The sequence below is a fragment of the Pleurodeles waltl genome, chromosome 12, assembly GCF_031143425.1.
Source record: "Pleurodeles waltl isolate 20211129_DDA chromosome 12, aPleWal1.hap1.20221129, whole genome shotgun sequence".
NCBI classification, from domain to species: domain Eukaryota; kingdom Metazoa; phylum Chordata; class Amphibia; order Caudata; family Salamandridae; genus Pleurodeles; species Pleurodeles waltl.
The window spans coordinates 546544932-546568099 of NC_090451.1; the positions used below are offsets into that span (position 1 = coordinate 546544932).

Consider the following 23168-nt stretch of genomic DNA (forward strand, 5'->3'; position numbering starts at 1 on the left):
TGAATCTAGCAATTTGGCTCCTGAAGTCCTAGAGTTCGGACACTTAGACCTTACACAGGAATGTATGGAGGTCTTAAAACAAGCAAGAAAACCTACCACTAGACATTGCTATGCAAATAAGTGGAAAAGATTTGTTTATTATTGCCATAATAATCAAATTCAACCCTTACACGCATCTGCCAAAGAAATCGTAAGATACTTACTACATTTGCAAAAGTCAAAGCTAGCTTTTTCTTCCATTAAGATACATCTTACTGCAATTTCAGCTTACCTGCAAATTACGCACTCAACTTCATTATTTAGGATACCAGTAATAAAAGCGTTTATGGAAGGACTAAAAAGAATTATACCACCAAGAACACCACCAGTTCCTTCATGGAACCTCAACATTGTCTTAACACGACTCATGGGGCCCCCTTTTGAGCCCATGCACTCTTATGAAATGCAATACTTAACATGGAAAGTTGCATTTTTAATTGCCATCACATCTCTAAGAAGAGTAAGTGAGATTCAAGCATTCACCATCGAAGAACCATTTATTCAAATACACAAGTATAAAGTAGTTCTACGAACAAATCATTTTTGCCAAAAGTCATATCACCGTTCCACTTAAATCAAACAGTAGAATTACCAGTGTTCTTCCCTCAGCCAGATTCGGTAGCTGAAAGAGCACTGTATACATTAGACGTCAAAAGAGCGTTAATGTACTACATTGACAGAGCAAAACTAATTTGAAAAACAAAACAATTATTTATTGCTTTCCAGAAACCTCATACAGGAAATCCAATTTCTAAACAAGGCCTTGCTAGATGGATAGTTAAATGCATTCAAACCTGTTATCTTGAAGCAAAAAGAGAACTGCCTATTACACCAAGGGCACACTCAACTAGAAAGAAAGGTGCTACCATGGCCTTTTTAGGAAATATTCCAATGACTGAAATATGTAAGGCAGCTACATGGTCTACGCCTCACACATTTACCAAACACTACTGTGTAGATGTGTTAACAGCACAACAAGCCACAGTAGGTCAAGCAGTACTACGAACTTTGTTTCAAACAACTTCAACTCCTACAGGCTGAACCACCGCTTTTGGGGAGATAACTGCTTACTAGTCTATGCACAGCATGTGTATCTGCAGCTACACATGCCATCGAACGGAAAATGTCACTTACCCAGTGTACATCTGTTTGTGGCATTAGTCGCTGCAGATTCACATGCGCCCACCCGCCTCCCCGGGAGCCTGTAGCCGTTTAGAAGTTGATCTTGAACATTTGTAAATTTGTAAATGATTACTTTAAACTACATTAAGTACATATGTATTCACTCCATTGCCTGGGCACTATTACTAGCATACACAACTCCTACCTCACCCTCTGCGGGGAAAACAATCTAAGATGGAGTCGACTCCCATGCGCAATGGAGTCGAAATGGGAGGAGTCCCTCGGTCTCGTGACTTGAAAAGACTTCTTCGAAGAAAAACAACTTGTAACACTCCGAGCCCAACACCAGATGGCGGGATGTGCACAGCATGTGAATCTGCAGCGACTAATGCCACAAACAGATGTACACTGGGTAAGTGACATTTTCCATATATATATATATATAATATAATATTATGTTTGATGGCATGTGTAGCTGCAGATACACATGCTTTGCATAAGTCCCCCACCTAGTGTTGGATTCAGAGTGTTGCAAGTTGTTTTTCTTTGAAGAAGCTTTTTCGAGTCATGAGATCGAGCGACTCCTCCTCTTGGTGATAGTGGGCATGGGTATTGAGTCCTTTGTTAGATTGTTTTCTTTCCACCGTCTGGTTCAGACTTGTTCCCTCTTGCTCCAGTAGATCTCTGTTTGGTACTATTTGAACTTCTTTATCTTTCCTTTAAACGTCGGTATCATTTTTTAATGTGTTTTACTAACTTCACTATCTGATTGTATCGTAGGATCGATTAAACGCCCTTTTGTCTCAGGCCTACTGCGTCACAGACTCATGGATCGGACTCCGTTTCAATTTTGCCCTCAGTGCCACACCAAGTTCCCCTACACCAAACAGCACTCAGTGTGCAACCTCTGCCTTTTCTCCCGACCACAAGGAAGAAACCTGTGAAGCGTGCCGATCCTTAAGCCCAAGAAGACTCTGCGGGGTCGGAGAGGATGTCGACTAGACATGCCGTTGAAGTCGTCTGAACAAACGCCAGGCATTTTCGGTGAGGAACAAGTACGGACTGCAGTTTCCGTCACAGACTCTGATTCCAACAGTGACTCCGATGGGAACAGCCAAGTGATTCCTGTGGCACAGTACGGGAGTATTCCAGCCCCTTCCCATCAACAAAAACATTCCAAAAAGTAATCACAACTAGTCTTGGGTCCACTACTGCTTGCCTGCCATATTCGGTCCTGAAAGTTACATCTCGACGACGGACCCTCGTGTTCGGCGTAGAAGAAGACCAAAATGCATTCCACCAAAGAGACTGCTACGCCTGTTTCAGGAATGAGTCGGAAAGTGGAGGCTTCCACTTTGGAACCGAAGCACCCAAGCACCTCTTTGGAGCCAAAAAAAGTCCCATCTGCTTCGGAGTCCACATTTTCGGCCTGATTAAAGCAGTCGGTCACTAAGCTTTTGGAGCTTAAAACTATGGAAAATAAATATGCTCCATCAGTAGAAGAATCAACAGATATTAGGCCCATACTAGAAGTGATGGATCATAAAACAACCAAAGATCCAAATCCAGAAGGCTACTGGAAAAATGATTGCCTCTCCTCCTTCTATAACCAAAAGGAAACTATCTTTCCAAGAAAGTTTGGAAGCTGGACCTTCACATACCAAAATCTTCAAACACAAGGAAAAACCAAAGACAGTCAGCCTTCACCACCACATTCTCTTTTGCTTCCCATTTCTCCACCACCTGATACTCCACCACCTTCACCTACACAGTGTTCTATGCAATCTCCTGCATCCTTACATGGGGATTATATGGGTGACAATACTTATACTGTAGTCCCTTGGGATTTATATGACCCAGACCCTATCCCATCTTAAAACATTGACCTTTATCCCACTAGGCCATCTCCACCTGAAGACACCACGGCCTGTAATCAGGTTATTGCTAGAGCAGCTACACACCACAATGTGCAATAAAGGATTATTTTTTATTCAACACACTATCCTTTTCACACAGAGAACTAATGTTTACCAATGCTTCCAGGTATGCGAAAACATGCTGATGACATTATTAAATAGCCAGTAAAGGCAAAGGTACTCACACCAAGAGTGGACAAAACATATAAAGCTGCACCATCAGATCCGCTCTTTATCACACAACAATTGCCACCTAGGTCCATTGTTGTGAGTGCATCAAGAAAGAGGGCAAATAGTCAGTCCACTGGGGATGCTTCTCCCCCGATAAGGAAGGCCGTAAATCCGATGCAGCAGTCAAGAGTGGCAACTCAAACTGCAAATCAGTGGAGAATTGCAAGCTCCCAGGCTCTTTTAGCCAGGTACGAAAGGGCCCATTGGGATGAGATGCAGGAGTTCCTCCAATATCTCTCGCTGGAACACCAAAAAAGACAACAGCAGGTAGTCGCAGAAGGACAGGTTATCTCCAATAACCAGATTAGAGCTGCCCTGGATTCAGCAGACACCCCAGATAGGAGTATAAACACCAGCATAATAATCAGGAAGCATGCCTGGTTACGATCCTTAGGATTTAAACCTGATACAGCAACGGATCCTTAACATGTAATTTCACAAACAGCAGTTATTTGTACCAGAGGTGAATACCACCGTCGAAAAATTTAAAAAGGACTCTGACACAGCTAAGGCCATGGGTGCCCTTTAGGCATCACCTGTTCGGGGTACTTTTTGCAGGCCACAATTCAGGGGGGGGGGTTTAAACCCCAAACATCAGAGGCCTCTATGTTCCAACAAAAGCAGAGACAACAATATTACTCTTGGGGATTTTTCCAAGGACACAACTTTAGAGGTAGGGAGAAATCCACTGCCACAAGAGGTGTCTCCACCTCATCAAAACAGTGACTTTCTCGGCATCCCCACACAGCACACATCTCCTGTGGGAGGAAGACTGTAACATTTCTACCAGCAACGGCACAACATTACATCAGATCAGTGGGTACTATCAATTATCCACAGTGGTTATTGCCTAGAACTCATCTCCACTCCACCAAATATCCGCTTCGTTCACACAGGCTTTCTCCAGAACACCTCGTTCTGTTAAAACAAGAGTTGCAATCACTTCCACTTAAAGGTGCAATAGAGGTAGTACTTGGAACTCGACAAGAGTATTTTCTCTATACTGCCTCATACCAAAGAAAGATGGCACTCTCAGACCGATCCTCGATCTCAGACCTCTCAATCAATACATTCTCTCAGAGCATTTCCATGTCTTCAGGATATCATTCATTTACTACAAAAACAAGATTACATGACAGCATGAGTTCTAAAATATGCTTACTTCCAGCACATCGCAAATACTTAAGGTTTGTGATAGCAGGCAAGCACTACCAATTCAAAGTGCTACCCTTTGGAGTAACAACAGCACCAAGGGTATTTACCAAAAGCCTAGCAGTAGTTGCAGCATACCTCAGAAGGCAACATATACATGTCTTTCCCTAGCTGGACAACTGGCTCATACAAGCCAGCACCATTCAAACCTGTCAACAACACACACAATACACAATCGATACCCTACACAGTCTAGGGTTCACAATCGGTTACCAGAAATCTCAACTTCAGCCAGTGCAAATACAACCATATCTCGGAGCAATTCTGAACACTCAGTCGGCACTAGCTTACCCAAACCCACAGAGAATTCAAGCGTTTCACAATCTCATATCTCAGCTACAATACAATCAAACCTACACAGTAAGGTTTATTATGAAACTATTAGAAATGATGGCATCCTGCATAGCAACAGTGCCCAATGCACGTCTAAACATGAGACCCCTACAACAGTGTGTCGCAACAACGGTCTCAGGCACAGGGTCAAATTCAAAATCTAGTGTTGTTGGACCACCAGACTTACAACTCTCTGCAATGGTGGAATCACACCAACTTATCAAAAGGGCGGCCATTTCAGGACCCTGTGCTTCAGACCACAATCACACAGATACATCAATGACAGGTTGGGGAACCCATCTCAACAGTCTTAATATACAGGGAGAATGGGACTCAGTCCAGAAAACTTCCCACATAAACCACTTGGAATTGCTAGCAGTGTTCTTAGCTCTCAAAGCATTCCAACCACAGATCACACACAAGACAGTGTCAAGTCTTACAACATGACAACAATGTACTATCTGCAAAAACAGGGGGGAGCACACTCATCCCAATTGTCCCTTCTAGCACAGAAGATTTGGAATCATGGACAATTCACAAACGCATTAAACTAATTGCAGAGTACATCCCAGGGATACACAACCAACTTACAGACCTCTTAAGCAGGACGCAGCAACAAATACATGAATGGGAGATTCATCCACAGGTAATTCAACAGTACTTTCACGTGGGGAACACCAGACATAGACCTTTTCGCAACAAGCAAAAACACAAAATGCCCAAACTTCGCATCCAGGTACCCACCCCCTCGACCCAAGGGCAATGCTCTATGGATCAATTTGTCAGGGAAATTTGCTTACCATTTCCCCCTCTCCCACTAATGCCATTTCTGGTCAGCAAGATCCGTCAGACCTACCTCACTATGTTACTCATAGCTCGCACGTGGGCATGTCAGCACTGGTACACAACACTATTGGATCTATCTGTAGTTCCACATCACAAGCTCCCAAACAGACCAGACCTATTGATTCAAAACAAAGGTCAATTCAGGTATCTCAATCCCATTATGCTCAACCTGGCGATTTGGCTCCTGAGGTTTTAGAGTTTGGATATCTACTGCTTCCCTCAGAGTGTATGCACATTTTAAAGGAAGTGCGTAAACCTATAACCAGGCAGTGCTATGCAGCTAAATGGAAACGTTTTGTATATTACTGTGGACCCCAAAACATTGATCTAATTTAAGCATCAGTACAGGATATCGTCTGTTGTTTGCTTCACTTACAAAAAGCAAATCTTGTATACTCGTGTATTACAATTAATTTAACAGCAATATCAGCTTAACTCCAAAACAGACAGCATACTTCTCTGTTTAGAATTCCTGTAATCAAAACCTTTTATGGAAGGCCTTAAAAGAGTTATTCTACCTAGAGTACCACCAGCTCCTGCATGGAATCTTAACATTGTGCTCACAAGGCTTATGTGTCCACCATTTAAACCCATGTATTCTTGCGTTCTTCAATTTCTCTCATGGCAGGTTGCCTTCCTAGTAGCAATTACTTCCTTAAGCAGAGTTAGTGAAATTCAAGCATTCACTTTAGAAGAACCTTTCTTCCAAATTCACAAACATAAAATAGTACTTAGGACAAACCCAAAATTCGTACCCAAAGTGGTTTCACCATTTCACATCAGTCCATCAGTGGAATTGCCAGTATTCTTTCCACAGCCAGATTCAGTTGCTGAAAGAGCTATTCACACTCTTGATGTCAAAAGAGCTCTCATGTATTACATAGATAGAACAAAAGATTTCAGAAAATCTAAACAACTTTTTGTGGCTTTTCAGCAACCTTGTAAGGGTAATCCTATTGCAAAACAAGGATTAGCTAGATGAATAGTAAAGTGTATTCAAACTTTCTATCTTAAAGCTAACAGACAGTTATTAGTAACTCCCTTAAGCACATTCTACTCTAAAGAAAGGAGCTTCCATGGCATTCTTAGGAAACATACCAATGGCAGACATATGCAAAGCAACCACATGGTCCACACTCCACACTGCGTGGATGTGTTAGCTCGCCAACAAGCAAACATTGGTCACGCAGTGCTTAAAACATTATTTCAAGCTACTCCAACTCCTACAGGCTAGCCACCGCTTACTTTAGGAGTGGGCTGCTTTTCAGTCTATGCAAAGCATGTGTATCTGCAGCTACACATGCCATTGAATGGAAAATGTCACTTACCCAGTGGACATCTGTTTGTGTGCATGTAGTGCTGCAGATTCACATGCGCCCACCCTCGTCCCCGGAAGCCTGTAGCTGTTGTAGTACTTTCTTTATGTAAATATGTATATACATTACATGGACATCTTCTTTTCTTACTATATATATGTACACATACATTTCCTTACTCCTTAATTCACCCTTCCTCTGGGAAAACAATCAAACAAAGGACTCGATGTCCCTGCGCACTATCACCAAGAGGAGGAGTCACTTGGTCTCGTGACTCGAAAAAGATTCTTCGAAGAAAAACAACTTGTAACACTCCGAGCCCAACACTAGATGGCGGACTTATGCAAAGCACGTGAATCAGCAGCACTACATGCCAGGAACAGATGTCCACTGGGTAAGTGACATTTTCCATATATCAGTATCACTTTTTAAATATATATATGTGTGTGTGGGTTCCCTGGGAGCTGATCGCGACCCCAAGGGAAACCATGCATGTAGAAGAAGAAAAATATATATATCCCCATAGGGGGGTGTTAGGAGGGCAGACCCCACCACTTTTATTCTTTTTTTAAAATATAAAAATATTTTTTTTTTATACCCTGGGGGGAGGGTGCGATTGCCCCCCAGGTGAGAAACCATTCATTTTTGTTTAAAAATAATAATAATAATAATAATAATGCCCCGAGGGGGGACTGGTCCGCTTAAACAAGACTCTTCCCCTTCCATCAATGTCTCCCTGGCATTTGGGGAGACCGTATTGGCTGTTTTTCTCCCACTGGAGTGGGGCGAAGACACTTACCTGCTCCTCCGATCCTCCGGTGGGGAAAATTGGGACGACGTCAGTCTTCTGCATCTCTCCAGGGCTTTTTTTTTTTAATATATTTTTTTTAAATCCTCCAGTGACCCGCACCAGGGAGGGTGTGCGTGTGACAGTCATTGGCTGTCACACACACTAAAGGGGTTAAAGGACACTGAAACAAACAAATGAAAAGCAGTGGGAAGGTGGTAAGCCCACAAAGTATATACAATAGGTCTCGAATGCTCAGCCTAAAAACATGGAGAAGCAAAGCTTAATTGTTGGTTCTGAGTGTCATGGGTTTTTACAAATTACAAACACTATTCATAACTGTATTGTTGTAATGTATTGTTTTTGTTCAGTTTTCTGTGCAGAAAAGTACAGATGAAAACCTCTTCTACCTACTTTTCTCATTTCAGAGATGGAGTCCCTCTATGAACCATTTTTGTTCAGAAAGAGTGGGCAGCAGATCTTCTCTGCAATTTTTTTGCAGTTTGTTTCTCACACTTTTCCAGTTTTACAGCATCTCATACTGATGAAGCTAAGATAAGCTGAATGTCTTGTCATTTTATGTGGATATTTAGTAAAGAATATAAACCAGTGAAGCATAAAAATAATTTTTGGGGCTTATAGTATTAATTTAACAGTTATAATAGGTTGTTGCTGAGGGCTCTCTAAATTTTGGAAATGACCTGGATATTGAGATCATTGTAGAAATGGGTAAACCGAATTGTCCAGGTTATGAATTCACTCTTGAATGTCAATTACATAAACTGGGGAAACTGAAAAATAATATTACCTTAAATAGAGCAAAGTCAGCTATTTTGAAGGTGTTCAGGAATCCAGAAATTTGTTTCTGAATCACTAGTTAGAAATCATATTTCATCTTCCATTCCCAATAAAACCTCTAAACACAGATGCCACCTCAAAATAATCATTTAGGTTACTCATAAAGGTTATTATTATTATTTTTTCTTTTTTTTTTACTTTCGTGCTAAATACTATTGACCAAATATTTAAATACAGGGAGTGCAGAATTATTAGGCAAGTTGTATTTTTGAGGATTAATTTTATTATTGAACAACAACCATGTTCTCAATGAACCCAAAAAACTCATAAATATCAAAGCTGAATATTTTTGGAAGTAGTTTTTAGTTTGTTTTTAGTTTTAGCTATGTTAGGGGGATATCTGTGTGTGCAGGTGACTATTACTGTGCATAATTATTAGGCAACTTAACAAAAAACAAATATATACCCATTTCAATTATTTATTATTACCAGTGAAACCAATATAACATCTCAACATTCACAAATATACATTTCTGACATTCAAAAACAAAACAAAAACAAATCAGTGACCAATATAGCCACCTTTCTTTGCAAGGACACTCAAAAGCCTGCCATCCATGGATTCTGTCAGTGTTTTGATCTGTTCACCATCAACATTGCGTGCAGCAGCAACCACAGCCTCCCAGACACTGTTCAGAGAGGTGTACTGTTTTCCCTCCTTGTAAATCTCACATTTGATGATGGACCACAGGTTCTCAATGGGGTTCAGATCAGGTGAACAAGGAGGCCATGTCATTAGATTTCCTTCTTTTATACCCTTTCTTGCCAGCCACGCTGTGGAGTACTTGGACGCGTGTGATGGAGCATTGTCCTGCATGAAAATCATGTTTTTCTTGAAGGATGCAGACTTCTTCCTGTACCACTGCTTGAACAAGGTGTCTTCCAGGAACTGGCAGTAGGACTGGGAGTTGAGCTTGACTCCATCCTCAACCCGAAAAGGCCCCACAAGCTCATCTTTGATGATACCAGCCCAAACCAGTACTCCACCTCCACCTTGCTGGCGTCTGAGTCGGACTGGTGCTCTCTGCCCTTTACCAATCCAGCCACGGGCCCATCCATCTGGCCCATCAAGACTCACTCTCATTTCATCAGTCCATAAAACCTTAGAAAAATCAGTCTTGAGATATTTCTTGGCCCAGTCTTGACGTTTCAGCTTGTGTGTCTTGTTCAGTGGTGGTCGTCTTTCAGCCTTTCTTACCTTGGCCATGTCTCTGAGTATTGCACACCTTGTGCTTTTGGGCACTCCAGTGATGTTGCAGCTCTGAAATATGGCCAAACTGGTGGCAAGTGGCATCGTGGCAGCTGAACGCTTGACTTTTCTCAGTTCATGGGCAGTTATTTTGCGCCTTGTTTTTTCCACACGCTTCTTGCGACCCTGTTGACTATTTTGAATGAAACGCTTGATTGTTCGATGATCACGCTTCAGAAGCTTTGCAATTTTAAGAGTGCTGCATCCCTCTGCAAGATATCTCTCTATTTTTGACTTTTCTGAGCCTGTCAAGTCCTTCTTTTGACCCATTTTGCCAAAGGAAAGGAAGTTGCCTAATAATTATGCACACCTGATATAGGGTGTTGATGTCATTAGACCACACCCCTTCTCATTACAGAGATGCACATCACCTAATATGCTTAATTGGTAGTAGGCTTTCGAGCCTATACAGCTTGGAGTAAGACAACATGCATGAAGAGGATGATCTGGTCAAAATACTCATTTGCCTAATAATTCTGCACTCCCTGTATGTTCAGCTGAAGTAGTGTTTCAGTTTTTCAGATCCTTTTATGTTGGAATTAAATCCAGAGGCTTCTGGTTTTATGGACATTCACGGCATCATGACGTAATATGTAATTCTGTGTCATAATTCATCAACTGCTTAAAGTAATGTTAGAAGTAGCTGGTCTAAGAAACGTGCCTTTCTTATGAATAAATAATTTATTATGGAGTAATGTATTCAATTATGCCAGGATGCATAAGGCCCAGAATTCTATGGCTGCAATCTTTTCATTCCATTTCTCATTTTTATTATATAAACCTAGTTGATAGTGTTGGAAAGGATAACTCTTGTCCTCCGAGTTCCATAGATTTGGCTCAACCTATACTGTAAATCAGCTTTCATACTGTCCATCAATATATAGGATTTTGGATGATGGTGTTGCCAAGATTAAAGAAATATGTTGAAATATCCTGAGTAAATCTACAGCTCAGATAGTTTGGGGGACAATTCTCAGTATAGGGTTGCAGCAGAGATGAGACAGATTGTTTTCAATGCTGTGGCTTTAGGACGTCTCACTCTTGTTAAAGGTTGGCTGGTCCGAGACCTGCTCTCCAGGTCAATGAAGACAGGAAATCAGCTCTTGCTTCTGTCATGAACTTATTTTATCTAAAGCTAGAAGCAGACTACATGCTTTTGAAGTCAAGTGTTGTTGGTTTGTGCTGTGTGTGACTTAGTTCTCTGTTCCCTAACTAAACAGAGAATTATGAACTATTGAATCATGAAATCATGAATTACTGATTAAATTATTAGCATAACATATTTCTTTGCTCTGTATTTTACAGTCCTGTGCTCAATGACATCCCCACATATCTATTGGTATATATGTATATATATGTGTGTGTGTGCGTGTATCTCTAGGGAGAGAGGATATGTTTTATGTTTTTATTTGTCTTTGTTTATTATGTCTCTCGTAGCCCTTGATCAAAAATTGTTTAAACAAATTAGAGAAACCAAGATGATCTGTTTGTGGTGCGATGATTAAAATATAAAATGTCTGTACCTAAAATGGGTAATGGGCTAATAGTGATGCATTTGCTTATCTAAAATAAGTGAATTAAGAGGATACCTTACAGGGTGCAAACACCTGAATGTTATCCAAAGAGAATTTTCCCAGGAATGTTAACGATATAGCTACCTAATGGGAGCACTATTGCAAAGTTGTGGCTCTCTTCAGTTGTAGTTAACATTTTTAGGAAAACTGAATCATATCACCTGTTGTCCTGTAACCTATAAATTAATTTAATATGTGTCCAGAAATATTTGCTATTATTCTCTGGAGGACTTTGTGGTAGTTTTTGGTGGAACACCATATTTAACAAATGCCAAGTGCTTTCGCTCATGAATGTACTATGATTCTTGAAATTTTTTTTCCAACTTATTTTTTGGGAAATATGTGAAACCTTTATCATAAATATATAGTGATTTAACATTAACTGTAGTGACACAAAAAGCATTGACTGTAATGACAAATAAGGCAATGAATGTTAAACATGTAAAAGGATGTAAGCTTGCCTTTAATGATAGCCAAAGACTTTGACAGCAACAAGACTAAAATAAGGTGGAGTAGAGCAGTGGACCTAAAAAAGTGATAACCAGGTAAAATTCTAGCTTAATTAGTGGGTCAATTCAAACCCAAACTTTTCTTGAGTAGCTTGGAGACTCCCTAAATGGATAACATGTACACATTACTTGTGTGGAGTTTTTCAGTGACAGTAGTTTCTGTCTTGAAGATTTCTTTGGCAATTCTCTATCCGTATGGTATAGATGAAAGTTACTGACTATTTTCAGCATTTTCTACCTCTAAATTTTGAATTGGAGGGATGGATTGACTTTGTCTAAGACCGCTGACCATTAACTGGTAGTAATATCTGCATCAATGTTTTATGTAAGTGATGCAGCAGGAGAGAAAATTGCCAGAGCCTCCAAATATTGTGGAGAATTCAGCTGAATTTCGACAGCACCGGGTCACACATATGTTGAGGCACAAAACGTTTATAATCATAATAATTACGCCACATTCTATATAGCATTTAATGCTACTGTTTTTACATTTTCTAACCACTGTAAAAAAATAAATTAAAAAAAGTTCCCTTTTTATGTACTTTATTTTTCTTTAACTTAATGTGAAATCTCCAGTTGGCCTTGATAACTGTTAGAACTTGCAACACTAATTACTGTGACATGTTAAAAGTATCCATCCCACCTATATATATTTTTTCAATAATCACAAACTGAATTATACTGATATATTGGGCTTTTAAAGTTAGGTTTTGCTTTTCTAAATGACTCACAAGAAAACACTGGTTAGGACTGATGCATAGAGGTTTATTGGTATTAACCAGTAAGGGTGTTTAAGAGCCGTGCCAGATAGTTTGTAAAGTATTTATCCTGTGCTAAACATTTGGAATTAGAATGAAAGGAGATCTGTTTTTAACTTTAATATTTTATACTGCTAACTACTATAATATATATATTTGTAATATCTGGAGATTTTTTTTATAGCAGTGCTCCCATTGTCCATTAGGTGGCGATGTGCACCTCCTCATTGGTTCCATACCACCCTTGTAAGTGACAAATTGTCACCTCTGTGCCCTGAGGTCAGTTCCTTTATTTCCTTGCTTTTCAACTGATCTGAAGCTCCACTCCTGAATTTATTTGTTTTCTGACAACTTCCAGACTTCTGACAATATGCTACGGAGTAATGTCCTCTCTGAAAAGCTCAGGTTCCAAGCCATGCTGCGACTGCAGGAAGCAGATGTTAATTACAGATCCAGACAAGTTGTGTCTTTGGTGCCTATGCTCAGGGCAAGATTCTTAAGCCATTTGATTAGTGTCTCCTCATGCATCTTGGTGGTTTAAGACTGGGAGATGAAGCTGAGTGCCACTCAACACAGGACTTAGTGTAAGCCCTGCTCCAAGTCACGAATTTGAACTAGACACAAAGTCCAAAAGCAAGCATAAAAACGCAAAGCAAGACTGAATCCCATCATGTCACTTTGACTCCAAAGAGAAGGTGTGAGGGCTTTAAAAATGCAAGTTACACTCCATCAAGGCCACTGGTCACCTTCCACCCGCCCCCCAAAAAAAGATGGAGCTTGACTCAGCACATGGGCCAGCAACATTGAAGAGTGACACATTTGCAGTGTTGGATTGATGGAGCAACTGCCTTCCATTATTAATAAAACAAATGTTTTAATGCAAATCATACAGCCTGGGCCAATCATGTCTGAGCCCTTGATTCCTTTCAGCGGTGGCCTTAAAGGTACTCTACCTGCCTGTGAGCAGCAGCACCTGGTGACCAGGATTTTCCCACCAAGCTTCACACTCCAGAGATCCTAATTGTCCAGGTCTCAACTAGTAAAGCAAGTCCCAACTTATGCGCCACCTCTCCTCCACATAGGGACTCAAAGAGTATTGACATCTTTAATGAACACATGTTTTCTTCAGCCATTCTGGCATTGCAGTCTGTAATCAGTCCACCTGTTGGGTTGTGCACAAAACACAGTGAGAGAGATGAGAGGTATACGCCCCTCCACACATCCTCCCAAAATTAAGCAGTACACACAAGTGTGGAGGGAGAAAAATTATTAGTTATGGGCACACTCATTCAGTTCGTAACCCTAGCACCATTACTAGTTTCAAGAAGCATATCTTATGTTGGTGGAAATGTGGGGGATTCCTCTTTGATGAAAGAAGTGATCTCACACACTCACTTGTCATGCTTCATCATAGATCGCCCCTTCCCAACCTGGTAGGACAGTGCTACCCAGGTGGAATCAACCTCTTGATTCGGCCATACCCGGAGGGAGTTCTTAGATAAATCATACTGGATAATGCTGGGATCCAGGTCAGTAAAAATACCTAACAAACTACTGGTAATTTTACCTTTAATAAGGGTGTCCGCTGGTATGGTTAAAAACGCAGGTAGACTGTAAGCATGAGTATAATGGCTTAGCTCGTCATTAGGACAGTATTTTGTCACTAAGCTTCCCCCTCAAGAGAGCCCTACTGTCCAGGCCTCAACTAGTAAAGTGAGTCCAAACTTATTCCCCACCACTCCTCCAGATAGGAACTCAAAGAGGACTGACATCTTTGATGAGCACATGTTTTCTTCAGCCATTCTGGCATTGCAGTCTGTAATCAGTCCAGTTGGGTTGTAACGCCAATGCCATTTGGGTCATTTTGGCGAGATCCTTCTACCAGTTCCTGACCTTTTGAGTGCCACCTTGGCCCTGACAAAACATAATGTCCGAGACCTGGCAAACTATATTATCTTTACAGATGTGGATATCACTGATTGCCATGGAAGGGCAGTTGGTGCCAGTGTGGACCTTTGTATGCATCTCTGGTTGAGGTCTCCAGGATTCTCCTTCAGTGTGCAAGCTTTCCTTATAGGCAAGCCCCACAAGTCCTTTGAGGGTTCCTACCTTTTTGATGAAAAGACAGGCTATGCTTTGGAAAGCTTTAAAGATAGTAGTGCTACAGTACATTCGTTGGGGGCTGATGGCTCATGCAAAAGAATTTCCTCACTACTTTTGGAAAAATAAGTTATTTCAAAAAGCTGTTATATGGACAACGACAGCCTTCATAATCCTTGATGCAGCAGGCAACCCAGCCCTTTTGAATCTGTGGATGGTGATCCGGCAAATGTTGAGCAGGTCAGCAGGGACATCAATCTTCCATCTCCCCCTTCACTGCTAAACAGACCAACACACCGCCTTAGTTGCCCTTTGCGGGTCATGCCCACCCAATGGGATGCAGGAATCAACACTTTTTCCCAGGGTTTGCGATCCATTATGTCCTATAGATGGGTTTTGCAAATTATTCAAAATGGCTAGGCCCTTCACTTTCTTTCCTCCCTGCCCAATATCCCTCCCACATCAGCATGGATATCAGAGGAGCATGTGTCCATACTCTTGCAGGACCTGTAAGTGTCTGCTTTGAATATTTCTTTGCCTCTCTAAGAAGAGTAAGTAAACGAAATCCAGGTGAACCTATTTATGTTCTTCAAGGGTGGTTGGTGCAGATTCTAAGTGTTAGCACCACTACCATGTAGTACTATAACAAGTAGGGATGAGTGGGATCTTGGTTTCTGTGCCAAGATGCTTTTCCTCTCTGAAGGTGATTGAACTCAAGTGCATTTTTCTGGTTGCCGACCACCTGGCAGGGTCCATTAACGATAGAGGGGACAAATAGAGCAGATGTCCTCTGGCATATCACAAGTGGTGCTGTAGTCTACTACAAGTTTGTTTTTTCCTGACTAGGCCTTGTATTGACAGTTAAACGTGCAATATCAGCAATTTTGCTTTTTATAATTTCCCCAAGAATACTTACTTGGACACACGTTCTGGCTGGAATTAAACATTGGACCTCCTGTACAGCTTCCTGCCACTTCCTCTCCTGCCCGAAGTTTTGAAGAAGATCAACAATGACCGGTCCCAAATCATCTTAGTGGGGACATAATAGGCCAGCGGAGTGTGGTTCCCAAAGCTCGTTAAGCATAAGTATTTGTCCTTCCAATCAGACTCCAACTTCAAAAGGACCTCCTGTGTTTGCAACAGGGCAGTCTCCTACACCATAATCTACACAATTTACATCTTCATGCTTGAGGTTTGAGTGTTGGCAAGGACCTGCAATGGACACTACAACAGGTTACTTTTCAGCCTTTCTGTGTTTGCAATGCCAACTGACCTTGTTCAAATCACCTTTTGGGATGAGATTTATTGAAGGCTTGACACATGTGTCTTCCCAAGTTGTTTGTGATGTCACAGTGAGACCTTAACTTGGTCTTGACATTCCTTATGTGTAAAGCCTTCGAACCTATGGATAGCTGTTTGCTACATCTCCTGACTTTGAAGACTGTCTTTCTCATTGCAATCACGTCCAGTTATTACATGAGCATTCTTTCTGGACAAGTTAGTGCTGTGGGCTAGGGTAGTCTTTCTACTAGGTCATGACTTCATTGGTTGTTCTCCAAATGAGCTTTACGCTTTTACATAGATTGTACCGAGGGTCATCCAGCTTATTAAAGAAAATAATTTTCCATAACAATCATCAAATTTGTTAGCTTTATATTTCTACTAACTTTAAATATTTCTATCAATTGTCTGATAACATCTTTTTTGTGGGGTTCTCTGGGGGCAAAGAAAAGGAAGGCTGTGCAGAAGAGGATCTTATTGTGATGAATAGTACTCTGCATTAAGATCTGCTATGCACTGGCCAAACAGCACCCAAGAGGTCTTGGAACCCATTCGCCTTCGGCCAAGGCCGCTACCATTGCCTTGGCTTGAAGGGCACCTGTCCTTGATCTGTCAGGTTGCTACATGGATGTCTGTGCATATGTTCGCTATATGCTACTCCTGTGACAACCAGGTCCTGTCCCCTCTCAGATCTGTTAGACTTTATGCACTGCGCAGTATATGTTTGCATGTTTTCCACTCCTCAAACCTTCAACCTGCGGAGGTCCTGCCTTGGTATTAATTCTAAGATGAGAAATCTGCGGCTAGAACTCTTCAGTAGAAGAACAAGTTATTTACTTAAATAATGCTCATTCTGGTGGCTACTCTAAAGCTGAGCGCAGATTCCTCACTGCCCTTACACCCCTCCCCTCCCCCTCCCCATTCTGTGAGGTGGCCTCTTTTAAACATCTAAAAAGGCCCCAATTAAGAACTCTTCCAACAGTAATCACCAGTTGTTCAGACTCTGACTCTGTATCTGAGGTCATGGAAAGGGAAAGATGCAAAACTGATGTCATCATGCAAGGGTGTTGCTTATACGTGGCTCCACTCTGTGACCTCTGGTGGGATATGGAACAAGAACAATGCCACCTAGCGGTGCTCCAGAGCCCTACAGCACAATTCTCCAGAACCAGTCTGATGCCTGGGGAGATTCTAAGTGAGAAATCGGAGGTTAGGTAGAGTATCCACTAGAAAGAGTGTTACCAAAGGTAAGTAACTTGTTAGTGTGGATCCCTGTAGGGCAATGAGCGTTTACTTTGGCAGGACCTGAAATTAGCATAATTAATGTCCAGCTTGTTCATTGGCTACGTTGATGGCAAGAAGGCCAGGGCCAGTGAAAAACTAACAGTGTCCAGGTTGATTATGTTAAGCATATAGGTCTGCATTCTTTCCAAGAAGCCTTGAGAGGGACTCAAGATTATTCTCGCTGAGAAAAGGCTCCTTCTTTTACATTTTCCAGAAGTGTTCCTATTCTGGATCTCTGTTGAACTGTGATGTGGGCCTTTGGCATGACTCCATTGATTCGGAACGCCGCAGGAGTGGTCACTTTTCCAAGTGGGTTGTACAGGACCTCTTGTTTTAACCATTTCCTGAGACCCAGCACCAGGGGAAGTACTGCTGTTGTATCATTTCAAGAGGTGAGGATCTGCATGTAGAGTATCCATCAGAAGAACAAGTTACGTACCTTTAGTATCTATCTTTCTCTTGCAAACACCATTTACTTTGAGATTCTACACAAACCTCACCTTCCTCTGTGTTCCCATTAATGATGTCTCATGTTAGTTGAGGGATCTCAGTGTTGAACTAGCCTTTCGAGGAGTGGGCCTCCTGTGTGCCTCTCTGTGGTGTTAGCAACGGACGTGGGACTGATGTCGGTATACCACATCTGTGCTTATATGGCTCATAAGATGTCATGTTTGTCATAGTCCCACCACTGAGAGATTGTTGAGCACCTCCTAGCGGCTCAGGAGAGCTGGTTCAACTTTTCTTAATACATTCTGGCACCTGAAAGAGATTCAAGAAGGTGAAGAATGTGTGGGTAGAGTATCCTCCAGGAAGATCATTACAAAGGTAAATAATATTCCGGTTAACAGGGTAACTCTTTTTAGTTGTTGTTTAACTAATATTTTACATGCATCTGTGGTTTGATATCTTTTGAGTAATATTTACTTATATGAAGTTTGTGGTTTGTTTTTTCAGGTCATTCAAATTGGTTCCTGACTCTCTGGGGGATCCCGAATCTGTTGAAAAAAAAGGTTTAATCCGGAGGCCGAAGAAGCGTAGAATGATAAATGTGGAAGACTTTGAACAGAGAGTAGAACAGAACTTCCAGATGCTAAAAGGTCTCCTTCATATTATGTTTTTAATTGTTGGATTTTAGATGCCATGGATAATTATAGAGCTTCTTGTCTTTCAGTGTAATGTTTTCTCAAACAGTTAGGTTGTTTCAGCATCAGTGGGTTAAAAAAAAAAATGAAATATGTTGTTTTGTATTGTTTTCAGTTATCTACTAAAAATGTTTTGTGTACATTTTTACTTTAACATTTAACTTTCTTTGTTTTTTTTCCTTGCTCTTTTCACTAATGTATTAGATTCCATGAAAAAATACTTAGATTAACCTTTATGTGCGTTTTTTTAAATACAAAATTGAAACCATGAATCGAATCCCAATTGTCCTACTAAGTCCACTTTCTCCCTTCCCCCTTTTCCTCACGGCTGCTTTTGTTGTGAAGAGTGATGTGCTGCATGCTAAGTTGTGGTTGTTTCGCTTGGTATACTGTGCTGCTAAATCCCATTTGACATAATGGAATGCAAGGGTTTCTCTGAGCGGCAGTTACTTCTTGTGCCTGTTATTAATTACCCCAAATATCTTTATTATATTACTATCTAAATTATGTGTTAATCCCTTTTCACTGTGTCTTTGTGGTTGATCATCACATGGCCTTTGTTTGCTCCAAATTCTGTTGTGAACTTACTTATGTTCTGAACTTACTGAACTCAGTTCAGTTGTTTGGCTGACACCCTTATTTGGGGCAACGCCCTGGGAAGTGCTCCCAAGCACCCACCAAATTGACAGAGAACCCCTTAGCTGCTGCTGCTTTCCCTGCCCTAATGTGGAGCCCTTTTTATGTTGGAGTACAGTTTTTACATTTTTCTCAGTGATAGTCAGTGTTTTCTATTTTTAGTGGTTTAAATCTATTGGCAGTTTGTGATGGAAGCTAGACAAATTTAGAATTCAGCAAGGGTTCATTTATGTAGATCATTTATGGTTTTCTCAAAGAAAGACGTTATTGAAATAAAATAGCTGACCATGATATCATCTGTATTTTTTGCCCATGGGAGATTTACAAAAGTAATATACGATTATGTCCATGAGGCACCTCTGATAGCAGAAATATGTAGTATTTGCTTGTTATACAAAAACATGCAATACCCAGAGCCAACGCCTTGATTTTTCTGTGTCTACCAGCTATGCTTCAATTCAAATGAGAACATCTAATGAATGAATGGTAAAATGTGCATGAAAAAAGTATGCACTTTTCAAATGTGCCCAACGTATTGAGTTTAGGAATAGTAGTGATTTGGACAACTTCAAATTTGGGGTACACATACTATTGTGTGAAACACAGGATATTCAGATGCATGTGTTATTTCTTGTACACAAACTTACATTTTGGAGCTTAAAATGAAAAGATTAAATTGATAATAACAAATCCTCTACTATTCTGTGCTCCTACATTTTTCTACCATAAAAATGGTACCACACTTATGTTGGTGGACTTAAGGCCGACAACAGGAAAGATCTGATAATGCAACGCAAATATGACAAATTGTTTGCCATCAAAATTGACCCACTTTGACAATGTGGGTAGTATCTGCATTTGAACTTGGGCTTGGCAGCCACCCAGCAAATGTTACTATCAAGACACTTCTGAAAAATAGATAGCCAGGGGACTCCAGGTTGATGTGACTCTTGTGGATCGCTCTGTTTTCTTATCCAGAATGGCTTGCAACCCCAAACTATGAATACTTTCACACATTTCTGTGAGGGAGTGTCCTGGAATCTGCTGGGATCCACAAAATTTCAACCACCCAGCATTCCCTCACTTCTCCTGTTAAAAGAAGTAACCCTGTTGTGTGGCTGTGCCTCGTCCACACAACAAAATCGAGTATTGTGACCTTGCAAAGTTCGATATGGTAATTGCATTGTCCCTGTTTAAGTACCCATGTGATTGGTGGGGGGGGGCAGTGGTTACATAGGACTGGCAGAAAAACTATTGGGTGTGGACATGACCCAATGTTAGGGTTGGGCTTTCCCCACCCCTTTTTTTTTTTAACTTGTCTAAAAAAATTAAAATCCCTGGTGTCCGCTTTCTGCACCCTCACGTTAGCTACCCTATCCCATTTTCTTCATGAATAATGAATCCCTCATTTGTAGTGGGCTTTCTGCACTCTTAGATGGGCACATTGGGGGTAACCCCTTAGAGGCAGCAGAAAAACATGTTCTGCCCTGGATGGAGCGAGGCAGCACTTGCCTATGCACAAGGGTGCACCACTCCCCCTAAAGGACTTCCTAATGTCTTCTGGATGAATCCCAGATGAAGGATTTCAGCCCCTTTGCTTTTCCTAAGCAGGGATCCAGTTTATTTTTTCTTCATATAGTTTTTATGTCGAGCTTAAGCGTACAATCTCTTGTATACTTTTAAGTATGTTTCTTCTGTGGGCTTCCAGCTATTTCATTTGTTAGTTTCAGTGTAATTTAAAAATATTTCCTTGCTAGTGGTCAGTCATGCCTGTTAGTCCCTCCTTTTGCTCTTTGGGAGCAGGGACCAACTACTGTACAGTTACGTCTGTCCTGTCTATCTCTTCTTCTGGGGACCTTTTTTTCTTTGCTTCCTGCTCGTGTTTGGTGAAGCATTTCTAAAGCATTCTTGCGCTCAGCTTAGCTACGGTTCATTGTAAACAAGGCTGTAAATCAGGCTAATATCTGGACTCTCTGCACTGAGTGTGCCTGCGTGCAGTCCCTGGTGATGGGAGATAGGACACCCGCTTGTTAAGTGAAATATTGCCTATCTTAGAAAAGCAACCTTAATATGTGTTAATTTAGATAACACAGTCCTAGATATAAAGCAATAGTATGCTGTGTTACAGGAGGTCACAAAGACATGCTTGCATTACTTATGAATAATAAATTGGACAGATTGCTTTCATTGGGCTAACTGTGTGAAATTGCTGCTCTCCGTCAGCAATCTGCACTGAGGGGGCTGTCTGCTGGTCACATGGGTGCCAGGGCACCGCCTAGCTTTCGTTTCCTAGCAGGTACACCACAGTATGTGCCCACTGCATGAATCCATCATTTCAACTCCAGTACTACTTAATAAACTTAGCTCGCAAGATATAGCCAAAAACGAAAGCGCTCCCTTTAGCCAGCTCGTGCCTCTGCTTTTTTTTTTTTTTTTTTTTAACTTGCCCACTACATCAGAGCCCCAGTGCATGCCAAGCCTTCTGCGACATGTCTGAAGGATGGGGCTGGACTTTGTTTCAGAGACACTGTGATGGCAGCCAACCATTCGACATGTAGGCGCAGGGTTGTAAAGTGTGAACCCGGCTCTAACGGGAACGAGGGGATTTTACTTAAATAGATGGGGCATTGAATCAACTTCACTGGCAGTTCAAGTGCCAACGATCCAATGTTCTGCATCAAAGATATGATTTTTACGATAGGCAGAAATTGTGTGAAATCTTCTGTATGAGCCGCGGATACAGTTCCGGGCGGCTTCGACTGATGGATAAATTGCATGCGATTAAAATTATGATGTCATGACGTCTGTGTGTTTTTTTTTTTTTTTTTTTTCCTTACTTCCCCACTGCATGTCTGATGGTAGGACGAGCCGCATCTGCACGTTGACAGTGACTAGAGTCGCCATGCTTTTTTCAACTTTACTAGACTGGTTTACGAAACATAACACGTGAACAAGATGGGAAGTGTCTGGAGTGGGGAGATGGCTCGGTGTGAGGCGCCCAGACTCATGCACACCGTGTCCTCTTAGAGACAGACAGATCCCAGTGCTGCTGCAAAGGCTCAGAATGCTACTAGGTAACCTACATTCTTACTTTCACAGTGCCCTATAAACTATTCAAAAATGCCCTACCACTCACAGACTCCTTGTCCCTAATCACATGGCTTTGTTGCTGCCTGCCACGGTCAGGGTTCCTTTGTCCCCGCTGTTGCTGTAACTTCCCCACGTGTTTCTTACAGCTTGCCCATTCTATGTTGTTTCCGCTGGGACTGTCCTTGCCACCTCTCTCCCCATCTCTTTGCTTCCACTACTCGGAATAGCAACCTGAAGAGAGCTCCTTTTTATCAGCCCTGGCAAGATGAGGGCCAGGTCGGGACCTATGCCCTTTAACAATTCACACATTTATCCAACATATACACCTAGCTGCAAGACCTGTTGCTTCTTTTCCGCATTGACAGGCAAAGAGCCACAATTCAACACACACCATTTCGCTACAAACCAAAACACATGGGTAAAATACATTGTCATTTACAGTGCCAATAGCGCTAACTCTCGCAATTGCGAGACCAAATGCATTGCAAATGTTATTGTTTTTTATCATAGTATACTGGTGCAGTTCAATACAACTAGCATATGTTAGATTTGATGACTCAGTAAACAATTCCCCCAACCCCCCTGCGCCCTCCACCCCCGCTACTGTCGTTAACCAAATTCAATGACTGTGCCAGTTCAATAACAGCAGCCACTGATGCCAATTTCACCCTTGGTCCCCTGTGTACACGTTCGCTGTGCCCCTGCTGGGAATATCATTGGTAGGGAGTAATCCCATCTGGCTCAGTCTAAGTCACCGCTCTTCCCCATGTCTATCTATGCAGGCCATCACAGCGCTATATGAATTCCAGGCTCGGCACCTTCACAGCGGTTGGGTGTCCAGGGGTCCCTCAAAGTGGCCAACATAGCAGCCCGTGCTCTTAAGTC

At 41.6% G+C, this 23168-nt stretch overlaps 1 protein-coding gene across 2 annotated transcripts in view; it reads left to right on the forward strand.

Annotated features, from left to right (window-relative positions):
• Positions 1-23168, forward strand: part of CENPT (centromere protein T) — an 834768-nt gene that overhangs the window by 418301 nt on the left and 393299 nt on the right. For both annotated transcript variants that reach the window (XM_069217597.1, XM_069217596.1), the window contains exon 9: positions 18370-18512. In XM_069217597.1, coding sequence (XP_069073698.1) covers positions 18370-18512 — 143 coding nt within the window. The remainder of the gene's footprint in view (positions 1-18369; positions 18513-23168) is intronic.